We start from the raw sequence: 24383 nt of genomic DNA on the forward strand, positions 1-24383 counted from the left end.
TCGGATGCCCTCGGTCGGCAGTCCCGGCAACAGACGCGTCTCCGCGGAACCACGGCGCATGCGCAAATTCCAGGCTGACAACCCCGCCCCGCGCAGCGCGGCCCCAGGCCCGGCGATGGTGTCCACTAGATATCCTCTCCAGAAAGATCTCAAGTCTTGCATGAATGCTAGTCAAACTTGCTTCAGCACCAGAACCGTTTTTGTTCTTACTCAGGACCCCCCTGAGCGTGACGGGGTGGAAGAAGGATTTGGGGACGTGTTCAAGCTGCGGGCAGAGCTGAATCACCGAGAGCAGTGGAGGGGCGCTTATTTTCAGAGGCCTCGGGGATGAAGAGAAGGAGCGATTTTAGCCGCGGAAGGAACTTGCGTGGGAGGCAAAGTTGCCAGATTGCGAGTTTGCCGAAGCCACTCTGCGGTGGGAGAAGCGGCCCCTCCTCCATCTCCCCACGGAGCATCTGGTAACACTGGCCCTACCCCGTGTTTCTGGAGTCAAGATTCAGTATGAGGGATGCAGGTGTGCCGAGCCGGAAGGGGAGTGTTGGGCGAGGGCAGGACCCGCCGAGGGGCCAAGGCGTCCAAACACATGTCCATCAGATACCCTGACTCAGGCTGGAGCAGGGGCCCCGGCACCCTGCCCTCGGATCCCCCGTGCCGGGAACACCGTGGAAAAACCACCATTCCGGGCCACAGCGGTGGAAAGACAAGGGAGAAGGACATCTCGTCTCTTGTCAGGGGTGGTGAGGCAGAAAATGAGAAAGGGTCTGCAACTCCGTGGAAGGGGCCTAAGTGTGATCTAGCGAAGGGGGGGTGTCTCTTCCAGATCAGAGTCTGCACTCTCTCCAGTCCCCCACCTTGCAAAGCTATCCAATAAAATCCAGCGCCCGCTCCCCTAACCAAATCATTGACTTCAAGTTTCTTCCCAGTTGTTGTCTGGAGTCATTCCCAGACAGAGCAGGCCGGCCCCCGGGAGCCCAGAGCCTCATCTCTGCTGTCCTCCCAGTCCCAAGTCCATGCAGGAATCCAAGGAGGGAAGGAGGTGACATTATGCAGTGATTATGTCCCCGTGACTGTCAGCCAAGGCCAGGCTGTTCCAAGGGTCCTGCTTGGAGCTGGCCTGTGGTGACTGGTTGACAGAAGACGCATAACCTTGCGGAGAGAGCTTCAGGGCCGAGAGGACTGGGTGGATGGAGGACCCGTGGCCAGACATCGCGCTGACCGAGAACGTCTGAAAGCGAGAAGTATAAGATGCGGTCAATGGGATCCCTCCTGGGGCTCAGGAGGGGGTCTGGGCTGGAGAGGGAAGCCCCATTCCACAGCTGTGCCCAGGCTGGCTCCCACCCCAGGAAGGGGACGAGAGGACAGGGCCAAAGGACAAGGGCAGGAGAGGCAGCACTCTGTTCCCCTGACCCCTGTGTGCTATGGGATGCAGGGGGTCTGCGTGACTCGTCAGCTGCTTCTGAGCACTGACCCAGTAGCTTTGTGACTATTCTGGTTTCTCAGAAGCCTCTGGCGGTCACACGAGGCATTTTCTACAGTCTTTTCACCATCAATCTCCATTTTCAGAAGGAAGCCATCCCCGCCCCTGCCCAGAAGGGGCTCCTGGGTCTCCTGGCCCCAGGGCACCAGCTTCTCTTCACCCTGACGGCAGAAGGCTCCTTAGGACTCGCCCGCCTCAAGTACAGGCGGAGAAGAGATCAGAGTTAATGGGAGACCGTGACCAAGCTTGGGGGCATCCTGATCCCGGATGGGGGAACCACACAGGGAAGGGGCTAGAGGAGCAGGATTGCCATTGTATCTGATAGAGGGAAACGAGGGTCCTGCTGGCCCGTCTTCTGGACACACATGTGAAGCTAGACCCGCAGCCAACCCTCGTGACAATGGCATCCTGCCTATGACCTCCTCACCAACCCCAGCCCGCCCGCCCTGCCCTCTGCAGCTTCTACACCTTTGCCCACACCAGGAGGGGCCTCCTCCTCCCCTTCCTCCTGTTAAGATCTACCCACCCTCAAGGCCAAGGTCAAGCCACCCTTACTTAGGAGACAGACTGGCCTAGAAAGCCCCGCTCCGCCTCCCACACAGCGGCCGCACTCTGATTCCAGTTGTAGCAATGTTGTGTGCCAGCACACGGGTCCTGGCACAGAGGAACTGCTAAACGCGTGCATGACGGTCGTGTGTCCAAATCGCTGTAGCTTGATCAGATGTGCTGAGACATATCCTCGTGCAGACAGCCCCTTGCCTCAGGCGGGGGCCTGGCCGCCTGGAGTCTACCCCGCAACGAGCAGTACCTGCGACAGGGAGCTGCCGTGCCCATAGTGGGATGAGAGCCCAGGCTCTGTCTTGATGGGACGCATCTCTTCTGCGCTGCTGCTGGTGGAAGCGCTGGTGGTGGGAGGGAGGCTCTCACTGCCCGAGGGACCTGGAACAAGGCAGAGTCAGGACACCCAGCCCAGGGGCAGGGACAAACGGATGGCGGCCCTTGGAGACAGCCAGGGCAGATCCGCGCTAACGGCTTGTCTACATTTGCTGGGGAGAGAAGCAGGGTCCTTCCATCAGTGCAGGGCAACGGTTCTCACAATGAAGCAGAAGTAGCAGAATTTCAAGGGAACTTTTTCAGATGACAGGCTCACCACCGCTTATCCCAAACACTTGGGGCTACGTGTGTCTCAGGATTCAAACTTTTGGATTTTAAAAAGGACAAAGACTGAGTATTAACAGAATACCTGCAGCGGGGTCTGGGACAACACCCCGTAATTAAATACATTAATAGTCCTACAGCAAAACATGGGAATATTCGCACATGGGATAACTGAAGACTGTAACTAGCCTGTGTCAGTTCAGATTACATTTTACTGCCTAATCTAGCTCCCTGGATTTGGAATTTCGGATAGGGGATTGTACACCTGAACCAATGCCTGCTCCCGCTGGGACCCCACCATGTAAAGAGATGAAGTTCCCCAGGGGAAGGTGCTGTTCGTATAAACAATGTGGAAGCAGGGAGAAAGGCCGAGGACCTGGTGTGAGCCAGTGAACGCTCTGCTAAGACATGACTGCCAGAAGGAGCGAGCCACTGTCGAATCTGGAAAAGGAGAACTTTGGTCATGTTCTTAGCAGTGGAACAGGGAAACTTATCTGACTTTGTCAGGCCTTAGATTAGAAGATAAACTTTCCATCATATCAGCCGACTTAATTTCTCCACAACTGCCACATTTTCCAGTGAAATCTTTAATTTGACAGCGGTACTGAGGAGGGAGTACTCTTGGTAGGGGACCCGAGTAGTCCTCATTCTGAAATCTAGAAATTGAGAAGGCAGAGTATATATTGAACAGAATATGGGCCCTGAAGTGAAAACTCGGGTTTAAATTCCAGCTCTACCCATTCACAGCTGTGTGACCCTTGTGATGTCATTGCCCTCTCTGAGCCTCAGCTTGCTCATTAGTAAAATGGAGATCATAAACGGGGTCTCATGGGGGTCTGTAAAGATCAATGAGATAATATTTGTGAAGGAGCTTGGCAAGGTACAGAGTACTACATGATGTTAATTATACACTGGCTTACAAATTAATGTTACAAATCAATCTGAACATGACTCACAGGACCCTGTCTTCCTGCACCCCACTTAGCCCAAAGCAAATAGAAAGAACTTGAGTTCCTGAGTGGCTGGAGCACCAAAGATGGAGGGACTGACTCATGTTCCTTTTTCCTCCAGGCCCTCAACCGGTCCAGCTGGACCTCTGCAGTCTTTGCAACTGGCAAAAACCAGGCCACAACATGAGTTGAGCCTGCTTTAAAAGCTCCCAATATGTTCCATGGTGATGTTACTTTTGCACTGGGTTATGCATTCTGTCCTGAACGGCCGGGGATGGACGATGCTATCATTACACCCTGGTAGCCTGGGCTGGCCCACCTGAGCATACACGATGCTCACACACTCTGAGAGCTACTGAGTTATTCATATAATTACACATCGATCTTTTTCTCACCTGCTGGTGTCTTCGATTTGTTAAGGTTCTTGGGCTTCCGTTTTCTGGTTTGAATCCCCTCTTTCCGCATCGCAAGAGGCCTGGGGACCTAGGGGGTCACAAGTCAATATATGTGGTTTTCCATTTGTACCTGATCCGTGACATTATTTACACACACACACACACACACACACACAGAGAGACACACACAGATCTATGCAATTCCTCTACAAACCTTGGGGCTGAGACTGAGGGAATCAGGCCTGGAACTCCTGCTGAGCAAGAAATCAATTCTACCAAAAAAAAACATGTGTTGAGCATGTCTATTCCATGCTGGGTATTATACTAAACTCTGGAGAAACAAAGACCTAAAGTCCCTTCTCTCCAGAGGTTCACAGTTGGGAAAGACGGACAGATAGAAGATAACCAGATTCATTAGGTGATGAGGGAAAATAGAAAAGAAACACTGAACTGTGTCCCGGGCTGGGGGAGGGAAAGTGGCACATGGGCACATCAAGGCAGGCCTCCCTGAGGAGGTGATGCCTGGGTTGTAGGAGACTGTCAAGTAGATGAGGGGCAGACATTTCAAGCAGCAAGAGCAGTATGTGCTAAAGCCGCTACCTGATCAGCCACACTGGGACACTGTGTGAGTGAAGATGGGGTGCTATTAATAGCTATGCCAAGACCATGGGCACGCCCTGAGGCGGCCTGGAGAGTGGGGATGTAAAGTCACTCTACACGGAGCAGCTCTGCACCGTGCTGAGCCTGGCTGGGGCAAGTGGTGGTTTCCATGGGGGTCGGGAGCAGCGGGGACAATGGTGGAGAGACTGCCCTGTGGCCAGTGCCTGAGTCCTTTATGACAGCCCTTTAGGGCGTCTGAATTCTCCTAAACAAGCAGTGACTGTCGGGCATCACACTCCTGAACCATTCAAGATGCCTAAACAGGTGTTGGGGGCAGGCCTGCAGGGCCATCTTTCTACTAGTTTAAAATAGTGTGCCTGCCCCACAGCTGGCTTCTTTCAGGCCTGGCCAACCCAATTGTTTAGCCCCTGGTCTGTGCTAGTCTCCCATATGGGACTAGCAGAGGCCACACCTGCAAACACAGAAGGACAAGTGATGACCACGTCGGAGATGTGAACATGGAATTGTTAAGAAAGAAGTGCCGGGAATTCCCTGGCGGTCCAGTGGTTAGAACTCTGCACTCTCACTGCTGAGGGCCCGGGTTCAATCCCTGGTCAGGGAACTAAGAGCCCACAAGCCGCGCATGGTGCGGCCAAAAAAAAAAGAGAAGTGCAGTAGCATACGTGAACTCGAACTGCCTTCTAGTCAACTGAGAGTCAGATGAGACAGCACTCCCACTCGTGGAGGAAAGTATCCTCCCCTCCCTGCCCTGCCACCCCCTCCCCCCCGCCCTGCGCCCACCTCTTGAAGACCATCCTGACTTCAGAAGAATCCTGTCCTCGTGTTTATCCCCACCCACCTCACTACTTTTTCTAAAAAATTGTCATAAAATGCACATCACATAAAATTTACCATCTTAAGCATTATCAAGTGTGCGTTCAGTAGTGTCAAGTATACTCGCATTAATGGATAAAGTCACCTGTGACAGGATAGTGTAAAGAAAGGGAATGCTTTCTAAAAAGACTGCGCAGATTTTCATTTTGAATTTTAGGTGGCAATTTTGAATTTCGGCTGCCAGTGCCAACCTCAAACCTGTAATTCTTAACATAGACGTTAAGATTGTACTCGTAATTATGATCAGATGTATGTTAATTGATTTTCCTAACTTGGTGTCAGTTTCTAAGAATAAGTCTCCTCTTAGATGCCGTAATTAAATGTGTTTAGAGCTGATGATAAATTTCTTAATCTTAATTATTCTGGGAGTATTGCCCTAGAGACATTATGTTCTTATGAAAATTCCAAATACCAAAAATGCCACAGGGTATTTTGACATAGCATAGTGATGGTGGGGAGAAGAAATGCATGTGACTGAGTCACTAATTCAGTGTTTCTTAAAACTTTTGTTTGTTTGTTTGTGGTACGCGGGCCTCTCACTGTTGTGGCCTCTCCCGTTGCCGGAGCACAGGCTCCGGACGCGCAGGCTCAGCGGCCATGGCTCACGGGCCTAGCCGCTCCGCGGCATGTGGGATCTTCCCGGACCAGGGCACGAACCCGTGTCCCCTGCATCGGCTGGCGGACTCTCAACTACTGCGTCATCAGGGAAGCCCCCTTAAAACTTTTTTTCATCAACCCCACCCCCCAAGCCTTTTAAACTTTTTTTTTTTTTAAATAGTGCCCCAATGAATTTTTTTGGCCGTGCCACACAGCTTGTGGGATCTTAGTTCCCCAACCAGGGATTGAACCCGAGCCCTCGCCAGTTAAAGCATGGAGTCCTAACCACTGGACCGCCAGGGAATTCCCCCAATGAATTTTAATATCATAGATATGCTGTATATGTATTATATCTGCTTTATACATGAAAAGACTAGGGGTTCTTTTTGGTCCTACTTGGGGGTGACACCACCCCCATTTGAGAATGCGTATTCTAATATATCTTTTTTAAAAGGAGAGGGGACCTAGTGATAGACATTTGCACTGGCAGATGTATCTCTGTGTGTCCAAATCTTGAAGCAGTATTTTTTTCTGCCAGCGTCACTAGAAAATAGAAAAACTTTGTTTTCTGCCAGTCACCATCTTTTAACAGCTGTGCTTTATACCCTTCCCACCATAGGCATCAGACAGATCATTTCCCACTGGCTTTGGAGGTCTTGCCAGATTCTTACTTGATTTATAAATGTATCATAAATAGAATCATTCAGGTTCCTTCTCATCTATAAAAATCAATTAAAATCCTAGGTGAATGAATTTATTTTAATTAAAGTTTTTCATCATAACACGTTGATAAATGGCACTGAAATTTTACTGGTGAGTCGACTGTCACATTCAAGTAGGCTGCTTGCAGGAACTGATAGAACTATTGGTTGATTTAAAATGTAACAAAGATGCCAAAGTTTTAGTGTACATTATTACCAAGACTACTGAATTATCTTTGTAAAAATTTCCTCAGATGCTATTTACAGGTGCCATGTAAAATAGGCTAATGTGCATTTCTATGAGAATTCTGGTAAACTGCCTTGCTATGATTTTTCATGTAAAGTATGTCCTCTAGTATTGATATAGAGTATGTCTATTCACCAGCCTACTGAAACCTAGTGGTTTAAAATATGACTATTAAGAAATAAGTTTTTGGGCTTCCCTGGTGGCGCAGTGGCTGAGAGTCCGCCTGCCGATGCAGGGGACACGGGTTCGTGTCCCGGTCCGGGAAGATCCCACATGCCGCGGAGCGGCTGGGCCCGTGAGCCATGGCCGCTGAGCCTGCGCGTCCGGAGCCTGTGCTCCACAACGGGAGAGGCCACAACAGTGAGAGGCCCGCGTACCGCAAAAAAAAAAAGAAATAAGTTTTTAAGAAGACTTTATTTAAGTGGGATCTAGAAGATGTGATAAGTACTTTTGACTTCAAAATAATGAATTTATAATTGGCCTCTGTCTAAAAACTTGAATTGCAGTGGATTTGTACCTAAACACAATCTTATGCGTAATTGTATGAAATTTGGTGTGGATCAGAAAGGCTTTCCCTCCCCACTTTTTTTCCTTCTATTTAACTGTGGGCTATTAGCAGCCATATCAAATCCAATCATTTTAATTTTCCAATGCACCTATAATCCTTTTATCCTTATTCTAAGATTATCATTTCACCTCTTAATGAATTGAAAAAATGGTGAGGATACTTTACAAATTCACTCAATCACTGTCAATTTAGTAACTCTTTTTTTTTTTTTAAATAACTTTATTTATTTATTTTTGGCTGCTTTGTGTCTTTGTTGCTGCGCACGGGCTTTCTCTAGTTGCGGTGAGCGGGGGCTACTTTGTTGCGGTGTGCGGGCTTCTCATTGCAGTGGCTTCTCTTGTTGCGGAGCACGGGCTCTAGGCACACGGGCTTCAGTAGTTGTGGTGCACGGGCTCTAGAGTGCAGGCTCAGTAGTTGTGGCACACAGGTTTAATTGCTCCGCGGCATGTGGGATCTTCCCGGACCAGGGCTTGAACCCATGTCCCCTGCATTGGCAGGCAGATTCTTAACCACTGTGCCACCAGGGAAGTGCCCCAATTTAGTAACTCTTAATAACCTTAAAGTAAAAGCTCAACTGCTTGTGCCTACTATAGAGCCGTTGAGGAGACGTGGCAACAGACCTGCTCAGTCCTTTGCTTTGTAGACTTTATCTAGAGGGACCAGTCAATATCTTATTAAACTATGATACGATTAGAATGGTTATGGTTGTATTATTGCAGTTCTGGGAACTATGCTTTAAATGTGTCTAATGAATTGGGGGTGCTGCAGAGTTATCAAATATAACTGAGCTGTTTCATTTCAGGGAATTTCCAGTCAGTGTAACCATTTTAAAATATTTTAGGATGAAAATAGTTTAAACCACTATTTTAAGCTTGAAATCCTGAAGACTGTGCTTCAAGTTGACTTAGAGGTAAACCTATTGGGGAAATAAGTGACCCACTTACAGACTGAAGCCTCTATTACTTCAGAAAGATGTTCTACATTTTCTGGCATCCTAAGAATAAAATTTTATCTCGGTAAGTACACCTCATTTCCATTCTAGTTAGGACTAATGGATCCTCGTGTGGCAAAGAGCTGAAGAATGGAGAAAACTGGATAGCTGATAATCCACGTAGTTCTCAGCACTCTGAACAACCCCAAGTACAGCCATCCAAGCCAGTAATTACATTGCTGCATTGTTTCTTTGTGAAATTTGCTTCTTGTCTGTACCCTTGAAATTGAATAACATTTCATGAGACTCCTTAAAAAAAAAAAAAAGTATACTTGCATTGCTATGAACCATCACCACCATCCATCTCCAGAGCACTTTTCATTTTGCAGAACTGAACTCTGCTCATTAACTGGTCACTTCTCATTTCCCCGTCCCCTCAGCCCTTGGCAACCACTATTCTACTTTCTGTCTTTAGGAATTTGACTCCTCTGGGACCTCATATAAGCGGAATCACACTGTGTTTGTCCTTTTGTGGCTGGCTTCTTTCATTTAGCACCACGTCCTCAAGGTCTATGCGTGTTGTAGCCTGTGTCAAAACTTCCTTCCTTTTTATTGTGGAGCACAGGCTCCGGACGTGCAGGCTCAGCGGCCATGGCTCACGGGCCCAGCCGCTCCGCGGCATGTGGAATCTTCCCAGACCGGGGCACGAACCCGTGTCCCCTGCATCGGCAGGCGGACTCTCAACCACTGAGCCACCAGGGAAGCCCAGAACTTCCTTCCTTTTGAAGGCTGAATAATATCCCATCGTATGTGTAGACCACATTTTGCTTATCCATCCATCCATCAATGGACACATGGGTTGCTTCCACCTGTTGGCTATTGCGAATAATGCTGCTGTGAACGTGAGCATACAAATGTTTGTTCGAGATTCTGCTTTCAATTCTTTTTGGATCTACACCAGAAACAGATCGCTGTATCATATAGTAATTCTATTTCTAATTTTTTACAGACACAATCCTTTTAATACCTACATAATATTCCTCTATCAGCTCCTTTTATCGTTCCCCTATTGAAGAACGATAGTTTCTTTAACCATTTTCCTCCCAAAGGTTTTTTTCCTCCATTTTCATTATTACAATGATTCAACAAGTATCCTTGTATACACTTCTTACAAAAGTTGACCCTTGAACAACATGAGTTTGAACTGCATGGGTCCACTTAAACGTGGATTTTTTTTCAAGAGTAAATACTACAGCACCACATGATCCGTGGTTGGTTGACTCGGCACATGTGGAGCCACGGGTAAGGAGAAATCACGTACATATAGGGCAGACTATAGGTTAGAAATGGATTTTTGAGTGCAGAAGGTCGGCACCCCTAACCCCTGCATTGTTCAAGGGTCAATATGTTTTCTTATGAGTATTCTTAACTAAATTTTTAGACTTTTTTTTTTTTTTGGCTGTGTTGGCTCTTTGTTGCTGTGCATGGGCTTTCTCTATTTTTAGACATTTTTAAGCTCATTATAACAAGAAAACATGAAAAGATGCATGAGATTAAGTTAATAACAACCCCTCCCATCTTACTACTATCAATCCTCTGCCCATGAGGCAATTGGAATAACAGCCTGTTTCTTACATTTTAAAAAGTTCTCAAACATGTGTGCACATGTACATATCTATATACATATGTATGTGTATTCATCCATCCAAAAGTGTTCAATGTATATATAAGCAACTACATATAAATTATGTTCTCCCTCTTTCTTTATAAAACTGGAACCATGCTATGTACAGTGTTCTGCACGGACTTCGTTTTTAAGCACTGTGTAATTGTTTGGAGATTGTTCCAAATTAGAACATAAAGAACTTTGGTAATTCCCTGGCGGTCCAGTGGTTAGGACTCTGCACTTTCACTGCCAAGGGCCCGAGTTCGATCCCTGGTTGGGGAACTAAGATCCCACAAGCCGTGTGGCCAGCAAAAAAAGAGGCTTGTAGAAGCTCTCTGTATTCCGGAAATATTAATCCTTTTTCTCATGCATGTGTATATTGGTTTTACTTTCTTGGGGTATCTTTTTCCATACACTAATATGAAATGTTCCACAATCAAATATATCTAATTTTTCTTTTATGACTTAAGAGTTTTGAAAACTTGCTGAAGAAAACGTCTCCTCCCATCCTCAAGGTTATATAAATACTCCCCCTCTACATTTTCTTCTAGTATTTTTATTGTCTCTATTTAAAGATGTTTTATGTTTCATATGTTTAATACATCCAAGCTTATTTTTGCTTTTGGTAGGAGGTAGAGGTCAAGTTTTCTTTTTGTTTTCCAGATTATATCAATACAGTCATTCTTAAAAAGCTATCCCTTATCCACTGAATTGTTACCTTTGTTATGTATCATACTACCACACACATATAGACTATTTTTTAGTCTCTTCACCTGTGAGATGGGAATTAGACTTATGTAATGTTAAAGATGGAAATGATGTTCCATAGCAAAGTCTCTGTTATGGTCTGAATGTCTGTGTCCCTCTCAAATTCATATGTGCACAAACCTAACATGAAAGGTGATGGTATTAGGAAGTGGGGCCTTTGGGAGGTGATGAGGTCATGAGGGTGGAGCCTTCATGAATGGGATTAGTGCCCTTATAATAGAGACCCCACAGTGTTCCTCTGCCCCTTCCACCAAGTGAGGACACAGTGAGAGAAGTCTGCCTCTGGACAGGGGGTCCTCCCTCGACCCTGCTGGCCTCTGATCTCGGAGCTCCAGCCTCTAGAACCATGGAGGTTAATTGCTATTGTTTAATCCGCCCAGTCTATGGTATTGCTATAGCAACCCTAACTCACTACGACAGTCTCTAAGGTCCCTTCCAGATCTACATTTCTTTGTTAAGAAGGAGAAAATGAATTATGATCTGCAGGAAGGAAGAGGGGTGAGACCCGAGCGGTGGAGGAAAGCACGGGACACGGTCGGGGGGACCCTTACGCCGTGGAGCTTCATGTAGAGGCCGCAGGCGTTGCACACGGGCTCGCCCTCGGCGTTGCGGCGCCACAGAGTGGTGGTGGTAGTCTGGCAGTTGGCGCAGGAGAGGCCCACTCGGCGGGAGGCGGACTGCAACACAGGAGACAGACCCTTCAGGTCCAAGGACAAGGACACGGCAGGCGCCGCAGCATCTCGCTTCACCGGCAGCGAGTGTGGGGCGTGGCTGTGTGAGAGTCTCAGACCAGCCACTGCGTCCCTAAGCCTCTCCTGGGGGCGTGGGAGCAAAAGGGCTGTGCTGCAGGGGGATGGCAGATCCTGGTCATAACTGCGGCGTCAGCAACATTATCAGTCACTCGCATCAGGGAAAAGCCCAGCAAGCCCTGCACACTGTAGGCAGAAAAGCTTCTCCCCAAAGTAGAACGAATCCGGGCCTCAGGGGCCGGGAGTGAGTGGGGGTGAGGAATTACTGTGTCCGAGTGTCTTCAAAAACTGACCTCAAGAAAGGGAAGCACCAGGGTTTATCCCCTCTGTTCTTCTTTCCCTAATATCTGTGGAAAGCTAGTTCAAATTGGTCAAAATCAAATTTTAGTAGAAAAGACCAGGAAACTAGGAGACAAAACCTTGGTTCCAACTCTTCCCCAGCCACAGGGCCCAGCATGCCCCACATAATCTCCCTGGTCTTTGGGTTTATCAACGGATCAACTGAAAACAGGGTAAGTCACAACACAGAAAGGATGAATTAGCCTTCCTTGTGGAGTTGATGTGAACATAGGCGATACACCAGACAATGCTGGGTCGGGGAGCAGGAAGTCTGGACTCTGGTCCCTGAGGGGAGACTCAGTGTCTAAGTGGCCATGGGCAAGAACATTAGCTTTTCTGAGCCTCACTGTTCATTTCTGCATAATTAAGGGGTTGAACTAAATGGCCTGGACCATCCTCGTAGCTCAAGCCAACTCCAAAGGTGTAAGAAATTACTATTTGCCACTCATCCAGCCCTTAAACCTGCACCTTCTCTGAAACATGACTTGAAGCCCCAAACTCAAAACCAGGAATTTCCCACCAAGGCCGAGCCCTGAAGCCAGGAGCTGACAGAGGGAGAGAAGCCTGGCTGCCGGGCGCCCGGCACTGGCTTACCAGGCGGCGCTGGGGCTTGATGAGGGGCCGGTTGATGCCGTTCATCTTGTGGTAGAGGCCGCAGGCGTTGCACAGGTAGTGTCCCGTCCCATCCCGCCGCCACAGCGGGGTGGACATGGCCCCGCAGTTGACACATTCTCTGCCTTCTGAGAAGTCGTCAAACACATCTACTGGGTGGGAAACAATACAGAGGATTAGTTCTCTGTTTATGCCAGAAATCTCACAGCGGAGAATCTAGACACCACGGAAATAATGCCCTCTCCCTGCAAGGAGTGGAAGACGGATCGCTTTGGGCTGCCTGGCTTTTCCTCGCTCGGCCCTAAGCCTTGGGAACCGGCTCAGAGGGCTGTCCTAGCAAGCGGACCTTACCCCCGGCATCCCAGACACAGCAGGCTCTCCCTGGTCATGAGAAAGGGAACAGAGTGTGGTAGAGACCACGAGCGCCTGGGTTTCTCTCTTCAGAGCCTGGCGGGGGCGGGGTTTCACCTAACACTGAGTTCCACTCAAGACCTTCTTTCTCTCTTTTTTCCCTTTCAAAATTGAGATTCCATTTCCTTTTCAATAAAAATATAATAAATATTTACTTCGGGAAAATTAAATGCTGGAATGTGTAAAAAAATATAGGAATCATACATAATCCTGTAACTCAAAGATCACCATGTTATTAACATCTTGTTCTGTTAGATCCTTTGCAACGTCTTATATATTGACATATTTTTGTCTACTTGAGGTCAAGCTGTATCATTTTGAGTCCATTTTTTCACCTCATACCAAAGCATTTTCCCACATTAGAAATTCTTTATAACGTATCTTAGTGTATATTATCCCATGCTAGTACTGCACCATCCTTTATTCTCATTGGACTTCTACTTAGCCAGTTTCTGACTTTTGTAGACACCGCTCATTTTGAAAGCTAATCTTAGCATTTCTGCTTATTCCTTAGGATACTCGCCTAGACACAGAATTACTGAGCCAGAGGGACTATCTTTTTCTGAAAGTTCTTGAAATTTTCAAACTTTCCTGCAGAAAAAGGCTGTAACTCATTTTTCTCATTTCAATGTATCCGTATGATACGCTGTGTCATAGCTTGACATTTTTCTTGCTTATTGGAACATAAAATAAAGGTGCATATTATGAGCGACGGTGCTTTAGAGTGGAACCCGTCCACAGGAACATGGCCATCCCTGCCATTTCCCTGCACTCACTCACAGGCCCCTCTCTCCCCATCACCTTTGTCTTCCATGTCTACAGAATTTAACAATTGACTCATCTCACTCGTGGCCATTTCAGTCACCCTGCTGAGACAGGCTCGGCCAGTTTCCTTATTCCTTGTGATCTACATAAAGTCTGGCTCAGAACTTCCAGAAGTCTCTCTGACTCTATGTATACAAAATGCTTCCTATTTTGAACATTTTTATATCCTTTCTAAATTTTCTGTCCCTAAATACAGCCACCCTGGTGTTCAGACTGTTTTTGTCCTACTACCAGAGGCAAAAGTGGATTTTTCTCTAGTTCAGGGGGGAGACTTGGGGAGGAGGGTAAGAGCTCTCCTTCCATCAGCCTAGCCCCTTACCCTGGGGTTTAAGGCCGCACATTCTGCTAGTTCTGTGGCCTCGCTACCTGCTCTGAGGGAACTCGGGCTGGAGAAGAGGATGGTGGAGGCCCTCTCCTCAACTCTGGGTACACAAACAGTCATTTGCACCTGCAAACAAGTAACTATGAGTAAACAGTGTGCAGGTGTGAGGGGCTGTTTGCTCAGGCCGGGGAGCTGAGCACACACCGGTCACAAGAGAGGCTATTTTTGCACCTGGGTCACACTGAGAACCCTCCAGCAAGGTCACCTGCCTTGAGAGCCGCACATGACACGATGACTCCTGTTCTCGGCTTGCTTCCCCAAACCCGGGGGGGAGGCGTGGAGTGAACAACCTGCACGTCACCCTCCACCTGCCTTTGCCCAGTAGCCCTGCTCCCTCGGCCCAGCCTTCCGGTGAGGGGACTGGAAAGGCCAGGGGAGCTCACAAAAGGCCCTCAGACCAAGGAGGGGCGCTGGCAATGTCCTCATTTTGTAGAGTGTTTGCAATCAACACTAGATGGCGCTACAGCCTCTAAATTGATCCCCTGCGTTCCTGTCTAAATCACGATGGAGGGTTTTTTACATCACCTTTTCAGTCCAAACAGAGCACAACCCAATTAGTCTGTTTTTTTTTTTTTAACAATGAACATTTAAACATATTAAAAAGTGGCCCAAATAGGAAAATTAGCTCTTATTTAATCACCATCCAGCTTCCAACAATTTGTGGCCAATCTTGTCTCATGTACACCTCCTCCACCCACTTCCCCCATCCTGATTTCTTTTGAAGAAAATCCCAGACATTCTGTCATTTCACTCATAAATATTTCAGAACGTGCCTCTCACCGATGAAGATTCACACTCTTTTCCTTTTAAAGATAAGCAAACCAACCTCTTTCCTATGTTCCAGTTCATCTAAAGAAGGCTGCACAGGGAGAGGGTCTTTCTCCATCCATTCCTCTTTTCTGGAGGGGAGATTCCCTTTTCTCTTCATATTTATTGTTTTACACCCAGGACAGGATCTCAGCCCAGGAGCCTCCCTAGCAGTCCTGGTCTCTCTGCTGGTTACTGGCCTGACTACCTTGAGAACCCAGCACCGAGGCTCGCCTTAGAAATGCCTTCTTGCCACACGGAATGGGTTACACAGTCAAGCAACCATTTTGCAGGCTGGGGGAAGGCACTGGAGGTTGGCAAGTGTGTATTTGTCACCGACAAATACTTACTGAGCATCTGCTATTTCAGCACTCCGAGAGATGTCACAGGAACTCAGAATGCTAATGACCTGGTTGGGCAGATGGGGTCAGAGTATCAATAAGGAGTAAATATTACTGAATTCAATTGGGCCACATATCTTAAACAAGGTGGGCATTATGGTGGCAGAGACTTCTTGCCTAGGGTAGGAAGTGTAGAAGTCCCAGATTGAAGAGTCAGGTGTTACAACAGCAGCCAAAGGAAGGATGGGGAGGTGAAGGCCGTGCTTCCTAAAAGCATCCCTCAGATGCACCACATCTCCTTACAAACCACCACAACCCCAAATGGGCAAAGTTTCCATATCTTCTACCAGAAAATCTTGCCATCCGACCCACTCAATGGAACGTTACATAATTGTAAATGATGATGACAAAGACAACCTAACAATAAAGAAAAATGCCTACCTCCCATGTTAAATGAAAAATGCATCACGCAAAACACCAAATACACTGTGATGGCAGCTGAGACTACCAGGAAGGGGCTTCTATGAGGCTAATCAAATTGTATAGACTTTCTGTTTTTATTTTTTTATTTTTTAAATTTACTTAATTATTTTTGGCTGCGTTGGGTCTTCGTTGCAGTGCACGGGTTTCTCATTGCGGTGGCTTCTCTTGTTGCGGAGCACAGGCTCTAGGCACGTGGGCTTCAGTAGTTGTGGCACGCAGGCTCAGTAGTTGTGGCTCGCGGGCTCTAGAGCACAGGCTCCGTAGTTGTGGCGCACGGGCTTAGTTGCTCCATGGCATGTGGGATCTTCCCGGACCAGGGCTCGAACCCGTGTCCCCTGCTTTGGCAGGTGGATTCTTAACCACTGTGCCACCAGGGAAGTCCCTGGACTTTTCATTTTTTAAAACACCGTTCTATAATGTAATAATTGCTTACCTTTTAAAATGTGAAAAAAAATAACGAAACAAAAACATTTTTTTGATCACCTCAAGCAGCTCCCAGTACACTCTGGGGGAAGGGACTGTTTTACTCTCTTACATCTGACACATACATATATTTCCCCCCTTGAACTGAAGAAGGGAGAGAAAGAGGTTCAAACCCTGCTGTTTAGCACCCACACTGGGGGAGGTGGGAGGTGACAGGCTGGGAGCCCCAAACCAGCACCATCATCTGACGGTGCGAACCTTGCTAATAACCACTTCATCAGACGTGCACTGGGTGGAACTTCCCGAGGGCAAGTGGGCAGCAGCCTGATTTCTAATAAGGAAGGGCACAGCCATGGCCTTGAATTACGAAAGCCCCGCCCACCCAGTGCTGGGCATCACGGGAATTGGACCAACCACTTAGAAGGCAGTGGGAATCCAGCTCTCAGAATGGGTCAGCTTTACCCCACATTCAGAAGAAAGACTTGTAATAATAGTTGTAAAGTACTTTGTAAATAAGAGGAAAAACTCACAACAATGGTTGTAAAGTGCTTTGCAAACACCAAATGAGATAACAATGATGGGTTATTGTCAGGGTTGGAGGGTTTGGGACGGAGTGGGGACAACCAGGGAGAACCTTGGTGCCTGGATATTGGGGGAGGGACAGATAAAAGAGCCAGGAGATTTGGGAATCTGACCTTTTCTCAGAATTGTAAATTGTCTATCACTCTCAGACTTGGCCCAGTTTGAGACCTGTGGGCAGGGAATGAACTTGAAGGCAGGTTGACAGGTCTCGGGGCTCTGCTCATGGGAAATATTAATTCGTGATCATTTTAGCAACCAAAAGGAGAAAATGAACTGTGCCCTCACCCCAAGCAAGGGGGTCTAACTCCTCACTTCCATCCATGCCCCACTTTAAAAAATTCTTTTTAAAGAGGGGAACAAACCCAGCCTGATTTCTTCGGCATCTAATTTAGTACCGATAGTCCTAGGAACTAAGGCAGACTACTCCCACCCAAGTGCCTGAAAGAAAAATGGGGGCCAGGAGGTTGAAGGATCCCACCCTGACTTCCCCACGGAGAGCTGACGCAATCACGGGTAGGGACCTGACCTCCCATGCCCGGCTTCATCCATCTCGGGGAACCCACCCACAGGCCAGCAGGCGAGTCAGGGCTGGGAGGAAGAACGCCAGGAGAGGAAGAGAGGGGAGGTGGAGGGGAGGAGGGAGAGGACTCAGAGGCCGGGATAGCGGTTGGCAACACCCACTGGGCGCAGCCCCAAAGCTGGTTTGTCTCCTGACTGCTGGAGAGAGAGCTCAGGCTGAGGGATGGGGCCATGCGTGTGCGGGCTGCTGGGTCAGAGCCACAGAGCCTGGCTCTGCGCTGAGCTCCACCACAGGGGTGTCCGTCACACCCTCCCTCTTTGGAGGGGCTTCCACTTGCTAGGGGAGCTGGGTCTTGAGCCCGAGCCCGGGTGGGAGAGACCCTCCTCTCCCTCAGTCCTCAGGTGCTGAGTCCATCTGGTTTCTGGTGGGGAGCCCAAACATTTGCCGTGTGTGTCTGCTCTACCTGCCTCTGTAGCAGGTGATGGACATAGAGATATACTAGGTCAAGTTGGGGCAAAAATCTCTGCCCCAAGTTGTTTCCGTCTAGCTGGGGATGCACAACCCAAAACAAATAATTACATTCAATGTGACAAACTGCAGTGACGCCTGGACTGAATCACTACCCGGCCCCCCTCCCCCCCGCAGCACATCCTCAGCCATCCTAGATCTCTCTGCGATCTGCGGAGGGAAGACACACAAACACAACGGAAATTACCCATGCCCAGGGTAGCGACTCAGTGCTGCAAATTAAGGCCGGCAAAGAGAGGGGAGGGGCCGCCCGGAGACCTCCCGGAGCCAAAGGGGCTTCAGGAACAAAGTCCCCAGCCCCACCCAGACGTCCCATGCTGAACCCCAGCCCCGAGTCCCATCCAAAGTTCAGCAGAGATTGTGCCTGGATTTCCTGACAGGCCCGGCTCTGTCCCAGGGGCTGGCGCCTGGTGAGAAGCAAACAAACCCCGAGGTTTTGGGGCAGCTCCTGAGGCTTCAGTCTTCTGGGCTTCGTCAGGCCCAGCCTGTGACAGGCTGCTGCTGTGGGGAGGGCGGACACAGCTCAGGCAACGTCAGGCTGGCGGGATTAGAGCAGCTACTTTGGAAGCTCCTGCCGAATAGAAGCGGTTCCCGCTGGGCTGGGCTGGAGCTGCCCTGCGGAGCCGGAGCCGGGGGCCCTGCCTCTGAGCGCCCAGAACAAAACGCTGGGGTTCACAGAAAGCATCCACTACATCCCGACCCGATCCACGAGGGGCAGACAGCTTTAGAAACTTACAAACAAGGAAGCTGAGTATCATCTATATGAAACATTTAGCACACTACATTTCTGGATAGCCACGGAATAATATGAGAGACCTTTACACTTTTCTCTGGGTGAATACTGTAATTGTACTGGAAATAGATTTCCACCACAACCCCCAACACACACACACACAGACACACACACACACACACACACACACCCCTCCAGCATTTACCTAGGACCCTGGCTTCAGGCTTGAGGTGAGAGTTAAAGAATGAGTCAGGTTAAAAAAAAAATCACAAAGAAGCAAGGACATTCTGAAAGGAAGGAACAAAAGCACCAAAAACAGGGAGGGATGGAGAGAGAAAGAAAGAGAAAGAGACAGACAGGGAGGGAGGGAGGGAGAGAGAGAGAGGAAGGAAGGAAGGAGGAAAGAAAGAAAGAAGAAAGAAAGGGAGAGAAAGGAAGGGAGGGAGGAAGGAAGGGAGAAAGAGAGAAAGAGAAAGAAAAAGGGGAGGGAGGGAAAGAAAGAAGAGGTTGAAGAACAACTCTTGCTATGACAGACTGGAGGAAAATATTTACAGCATATTCCCAAGAGTTAATACCCCCTAATAAGCTAAGAGAAATTACACATCACACAGAGAAACATGAGGCGAAGACTTCACTGGGCAACCAGTGCCTGTCACTGAAGGAGCTGTGGGAAGAGACAAGCCTCTATCTTTCCTTTCTGTGGACCACCTGCTCCTCTCTTGAAGATCTACAGGCTCCCAAGTATCTATCTCCACTCCTACCTGGTCTGTGTGCACAGCAGGGGCAGAGTGGGAGGGAGGCCCAGAAAGAGGAATGTCACTGGGGTTCAGAGAAGTTAGGTCTTGCCCAGGAAATAGAGGAGCTGGGATTTCAACCCAGACTGACTGGGCAGCCTCTCAACCGTGGGCCCAAAGACCCACCAGCTCCTGCCGGCAGATAGATGGCTTGACCATCCTGTCGGGGACTCAATTCTCTTCCCAGCAGCAGACAGCGTCAACACGAACAGTTCGAAAATCAGTACGTGAAAGATACTCTAGGGTCGCAACATTGCATGTTAGTGGCGAGGACCACAGGAAGTCCAGGACGCAGGTATGCCCTGTTTACCCAGCTCACCTGATCACAGAAGCGTCTCAGGGCACGGGTGTCTCAGTGCTCCCCAGCACACCAGCTTGGGAAATGCCTCCTAGCCTGCATCTCTGTGGCCTTCAAGAATCCCCACGTGGGCTTTCCTGGTGGCGCAGTGGTTGAGAGTCTGCCTGCCGATGCAGGGGACACGGATTTGAGCCCTGGTCTGGGAAGATCCCACATGCTGCGGAGCGACTGGGCCCGTGAGCCACAACTACTGAGCCTGCGCGTCTGGAGCTTGTGCTCCGCAACAAGAGAGGCCGCGACAGTGAGAGGCCCGCGCACCGCGATGAAGAGCGGCCCCCGCTCGCCGCAACTAGAGAAAGCCCTCGCACAGAAACGAAGACCCAGCACAGCCAAAACAAATAAATAAACTCCTACCCCCAACAACAACAACAACAAAAAGAATCCCCACGTGTAGGGATATAATTACAGGGTAAAAATTTCCCCGTGACAGATGGGTCAGTCACTGGCCCAGGAGAAACTTCTCGGTGCTTAAGAATTCACAGTTGACCCTCAGTGACCATGACGTCCTGAGCCTCCTGCATTGTGCAAAGTTAAGTCCATGATGGATACAAACTGCCACGCGGCTATTTAGAGTTCTATGGTGTTAGGTTCTGAGAATGTGACTTCGTTTGCCAGATCTGGAAGTTAAACACCCGTAGACTCCCAGGAGAGGGTCACTGTGGCCCTTCCCACCTGTGATCCACGGGCTGGGAGACCGTCTTCAAAGTAGGCAAATGAACTGAGCAGGAAACACTCAAAGATTGTGTTGTGTTATAATTTCTAGTGTAAAACTCTTGCTAACGTCGGTAGTTTGCCCTTCTAACAATAAGTGTTTTTACGAACACTGTTTTGCCCAGTGGTCTCCTCGTCCGTTGTGGGCTCCCTCCTGTCCATTTCTACCCAGTGGATGAGCTGCCTGGAGTCTTCCCCGAGGGGCCTGGGGAAGAACCCTGCGGGACGCTGAGTGAAGACTAGCCAGGGTCTCTATAGGCTGCTGCATTCAGCAGACACCCTGTCCTGTAGCCTCCACCCTCTTAAACCCGGAACCACCGGCTCTCCTCTTTTCTAACACCCCTCGGGCTGGCTTGGATGTCACACACCTCATCATCCAGAATGGCACGCTTCTGAGGGAAAGGTGCTTATTACCAATTATTCTGGGACAACAGGCTTAAAATCAGACGTATGGCCACTTGCGGCCGAACTCCAGGTATGAGACCTACAACCCTGACACGTTTATTCCCCCGTGGTCCCCTGCACACTCGTTTCTCCCCAGTGCCACCACCTCCCAGGCAGGGTGCATGCAGAATGCAAGGAAAGAGGTGCCGAAAACTGCTCTAAATGCTGGGTTCTCTAGTTGGTCACTGACATCTCCCAGCTCCCTGGGTTCAGGCTGGGTTCGGCCTTCGGCTCGGCTACAGCCACGGGATCCCTGGGTGGCCATCAGCCATTGAAAATGTTTGCTACTTCCTGGACTCCGGGTATCGAGCCCAAACCCTACCCTTCCTTTTCTGGGCCTGGTAAGTTCTGAACAGCCCCTCATCCTGGTCGCCCTGTGCTGGCTCTAAGGCTTCTGGGAGGGCAAGCACTCAGTCTCGAAAAACTAGAAGAGGTGTTTGGGTGACTCCGTGGACATGCAGTGGAAGAAACCAAGGTCCAGAGATGGTGAGTCACTCACTTAAGCTTCTAGAACATTTCGTGACCTGATCTTTGCCCTGCGAGCACCACGCTGCTCTCAGGCTGGGTCACTCCATCTGCAGTGCTCAGCACACAGCAGAAACTCAGTGCATTTTGACCGATCAGATTTCAACAAATCAGCATCCTAAAGCCTCTAATGAGGCAGCAGTAGGATGGTGTCAATCTGAAGGCTCTGCCCCTGGCCTGCCTGCCTGGCCACTAAGATGCATGTTCCTGGACAAACATCATAATTCGGCTGACAGAATATGTGTATATATAATTATATATACAGATGGATGGATGTGGAAGAGTGCTCTGTGATGCATTAAAAACCAGCCCACACTTGCTAGTGATAAAACTGCTCTAATAATTCATTAGTATACATCAAAAGGACCCCATCACCACCACACAGAGAGACAGAGGAAGAGAGAAATATTTATTTTTAAGATGTTCATGGCAGGGCTTCCCTGGTGGCTCAGTGATTAAGAATCCGCCTGCCAATGCAGGGGACACAGGTTCGAGCCCTGGTCCGGGAAGATCCCACATGCCATGGAGCAACTAGGCCCATGCGCCACAACTACGGAGCCTGTGCTCTAGAGCCCGCAAGCCACAACTACTGAGCCTGCGTGCCACAACTACTGAAGCCCACGTGCCTAGAGCCCGTGCTCCCCAACAAGAGAAGCCACCGCAATGAGAAGCCCACGCACCGCAATGAAGAGTGGCCCCCGCTCGCCTGCACGCAGCAACGAAGAGCCAATGCAGCCAAAAAATAAAATGTAAATAAAATAAATAACTTTATTAAAAAAAAAAAAAGATGTTCATGGCAAAACACTGGAAACAACCCAAATCTCCACTGATAGGGGAATGAGTAAGAAAACTAAGCTGCAGTAAAAAAAAATATGAAAATTTGAGTTGATTTTTAAAATGACAATTACATGGACTATGTTTAGATTTTCTCTTCCTATAACACAGCTCAAATTCATTAAATCAGCAGCTAATTAAATAAGCATCTCTGTATTTGGGGAACAGGGCTAGAGGCAGAGGGAACAGCAATGCAAAAGCCCTGAGCTCGGGGGAAAGGGATGGTTAAAAATAATATCATGTACCATGAAAGAAGCTGGTCACAAAAGACCACTGAATGTGTGGTTCCATTCATACGAAATGCCCAGAATGGGCAAATACACAGGGACAGAAAGTCAGTTAGCGGTTGCCAGGGGCTGGGGGAGAGGGAATGGGAGTGACTGTTAATAGGTTCAGGGCTCTTCTTGGTGCGATGAAAATGTTCCCAAGTTGATTGTGAGACGGATGTGCAACTCTGTGAATATACTAAAGTCCGCTGAATTACACACTTTAAATGAGTGGACTTTAGAGAATGTAAATTACACATTATTTGCATAATGCATATTAATAAGGCTGTTACAAAATAACTAATACCATTTTCCCCCACATATACTAGTGTGTATCTGTGAATCCCAAACACTAATACAATTTTTAATTTACTTTTCAAAAGCATCTCTGCCTAGGAGTCGAGGGATTAGAGAGATGTCTACTTCATTTCTTCAGTTTCCCATGATCCTCTCATTCCAGTGACAAAGTGTCTTCTCCACTGTGGGCCCAGGTGCCTCCCCGCCCACAAAGGTGGCCCTCTCTGGGCTCAGGTATCCACTATGGCACAGACTGTTCTTCCCACCCCACAGAGGGAAAGACGAAGGTCCTTTCCACAGGGGGCAGGACCAGAAAGTGTGGGGATGTATGACAAGCTAATCAAAAGCTGTCTGCCCATCTTGCTGTGGACAAAGTCCGGCGCTGCTTCTGGCTCCTTGGAGTCCAGGCCTCCTGCCAGCCTGCCTCAGTTACCTAATTGTGCCCCGGGAGGGGGGTGTGGGGAAACAAGCAGGCAGATATTGATGGAGAGCAGGACATGGTACTGCCGGGGGCTAGGGAGATGGGCAACATGACAATATTTCAGGAAGAGTATAAACACTTGCACACTTGATCTAGAAATTCCACTTCCAGGAATTTATCCTGCAGATGCACCGGCGCTTGCGTAAAATGGCTGACGTACGGGGATACTCAATGTGGCATTTGTTTCTGCAATGGCAGAGGACTGGGAAAACAACTTATATGTTCATCAATATGGAACGACTGTCAACTCAGTTAGGGTGCACTGTGTAGCCATAAAGAACGAAAATCTTTTACACACTGATATGGAATTCTTTCCAAAATATAGTGTGAAATATTAGAAGGTACAGAACAGGGTACATGACACTCTCTTAAAAAAGAAGAGGTAGGCATCTGTACACAGATTTATTTGTATGCACAGAAAAAATACCTCTAGGAGGATAGACAAGAGACTGATAATAATGACTTGCTTCCAGGGACACTGTAACCTGGTAGCTCAGGGATACTGTTCACTGTATGTTCTTGTGAACATTTTGAATACTGAACTATGCTAATTTACTTCCTAATTGCAATAAATAATTCTTTCATAGGTTAAATAAAGTAATAAAGTAAACGAACATGCCCTGACTAGCATCGTCACTCTTTCATGTAGTAATAGGTTTCATTTAGAGCAGGGAAGTTTCCCTTTTTTGATTTCCCACAAGAGCATCTTATCTCCCACCATTTTCCAAGCGGGTTCTCAGTCTAACCGACCCGCTGTCATCTCTCAGAGCACCCTGCTTCCTGTCCCAAGGGTCCCCCGGCCTTGCCTTCTCGGCAGGCTTAGGCCCCAGACCCCGGCGGATCTGACTTGGCTTCTAACGCTCAGTTACACCCATGCACACCGCTTGTTTAGACCTTGTTCCTTTTATTAATTAGGAAGACTGAGAGGGAGCTATCGCCAGGCCCTTTATCAGGGCCACAGGCGGAGACTTATACCAAGGCAGTCT

General features: G+C 48.5%; 1 protein-coding gene across 1 annotated transcript in view; it reads right to left on the bottom strand.

Annotated features, from left to right (window-relative positions):
- Positions 1 to 835: 835 nt before the first annotated feature.
- GATA4 (GATA binding protein 4) overlaps positions 836 to 24383 on the bottom strand; it is a 48007-nt gene continuing 24459 nt past the window's right edge. The window contains exons 2-6 of the mRNA XM_024761390.1: positions 12635 to 12804; positions 11504 to 11629; positions 3981 to 4068; positions 2286 to 2416; positions 836 to 1225 (exon numbers count right to left, since the gene is read on the bottom strand). Coding sequence (XP_024617158.1) covers positions 1043 to 1225; positions 2286 to 2416; positions 3981 to 4068; positions 11504 to 11629; positions 12635 to 12804 — 698 coding nt within the window. The 3' untranslated portion in view covers positions 836 to 1042. The remainder of the gene's footprint in view (positions 1226 to 2285; positions 2417 to 3980; positions 4069 to 11503; positions 11630 to 12634; positions 12805 to 24383) is intronic.

This window comes from Neophocaena asiaeorientalis, unplaced genomic scaffold (genome assembly GCF_003031525.2).
Source record: "Neophocaena asiaeorientalis asiaeorientalis breed wild unplaced genomic scaffold, Neophocaena_asiaeorientalis_V1.1 scaffold635, whole genome shotgun sequence".
Classification (NCBI taxonomy): domain Eukaryota; kingdom Metazoa; phylum Chordata; class Mammalia; order Artiodactyla; family Phocoenidae; genus Neophocaena; species Neophocaena asiaeorientalis.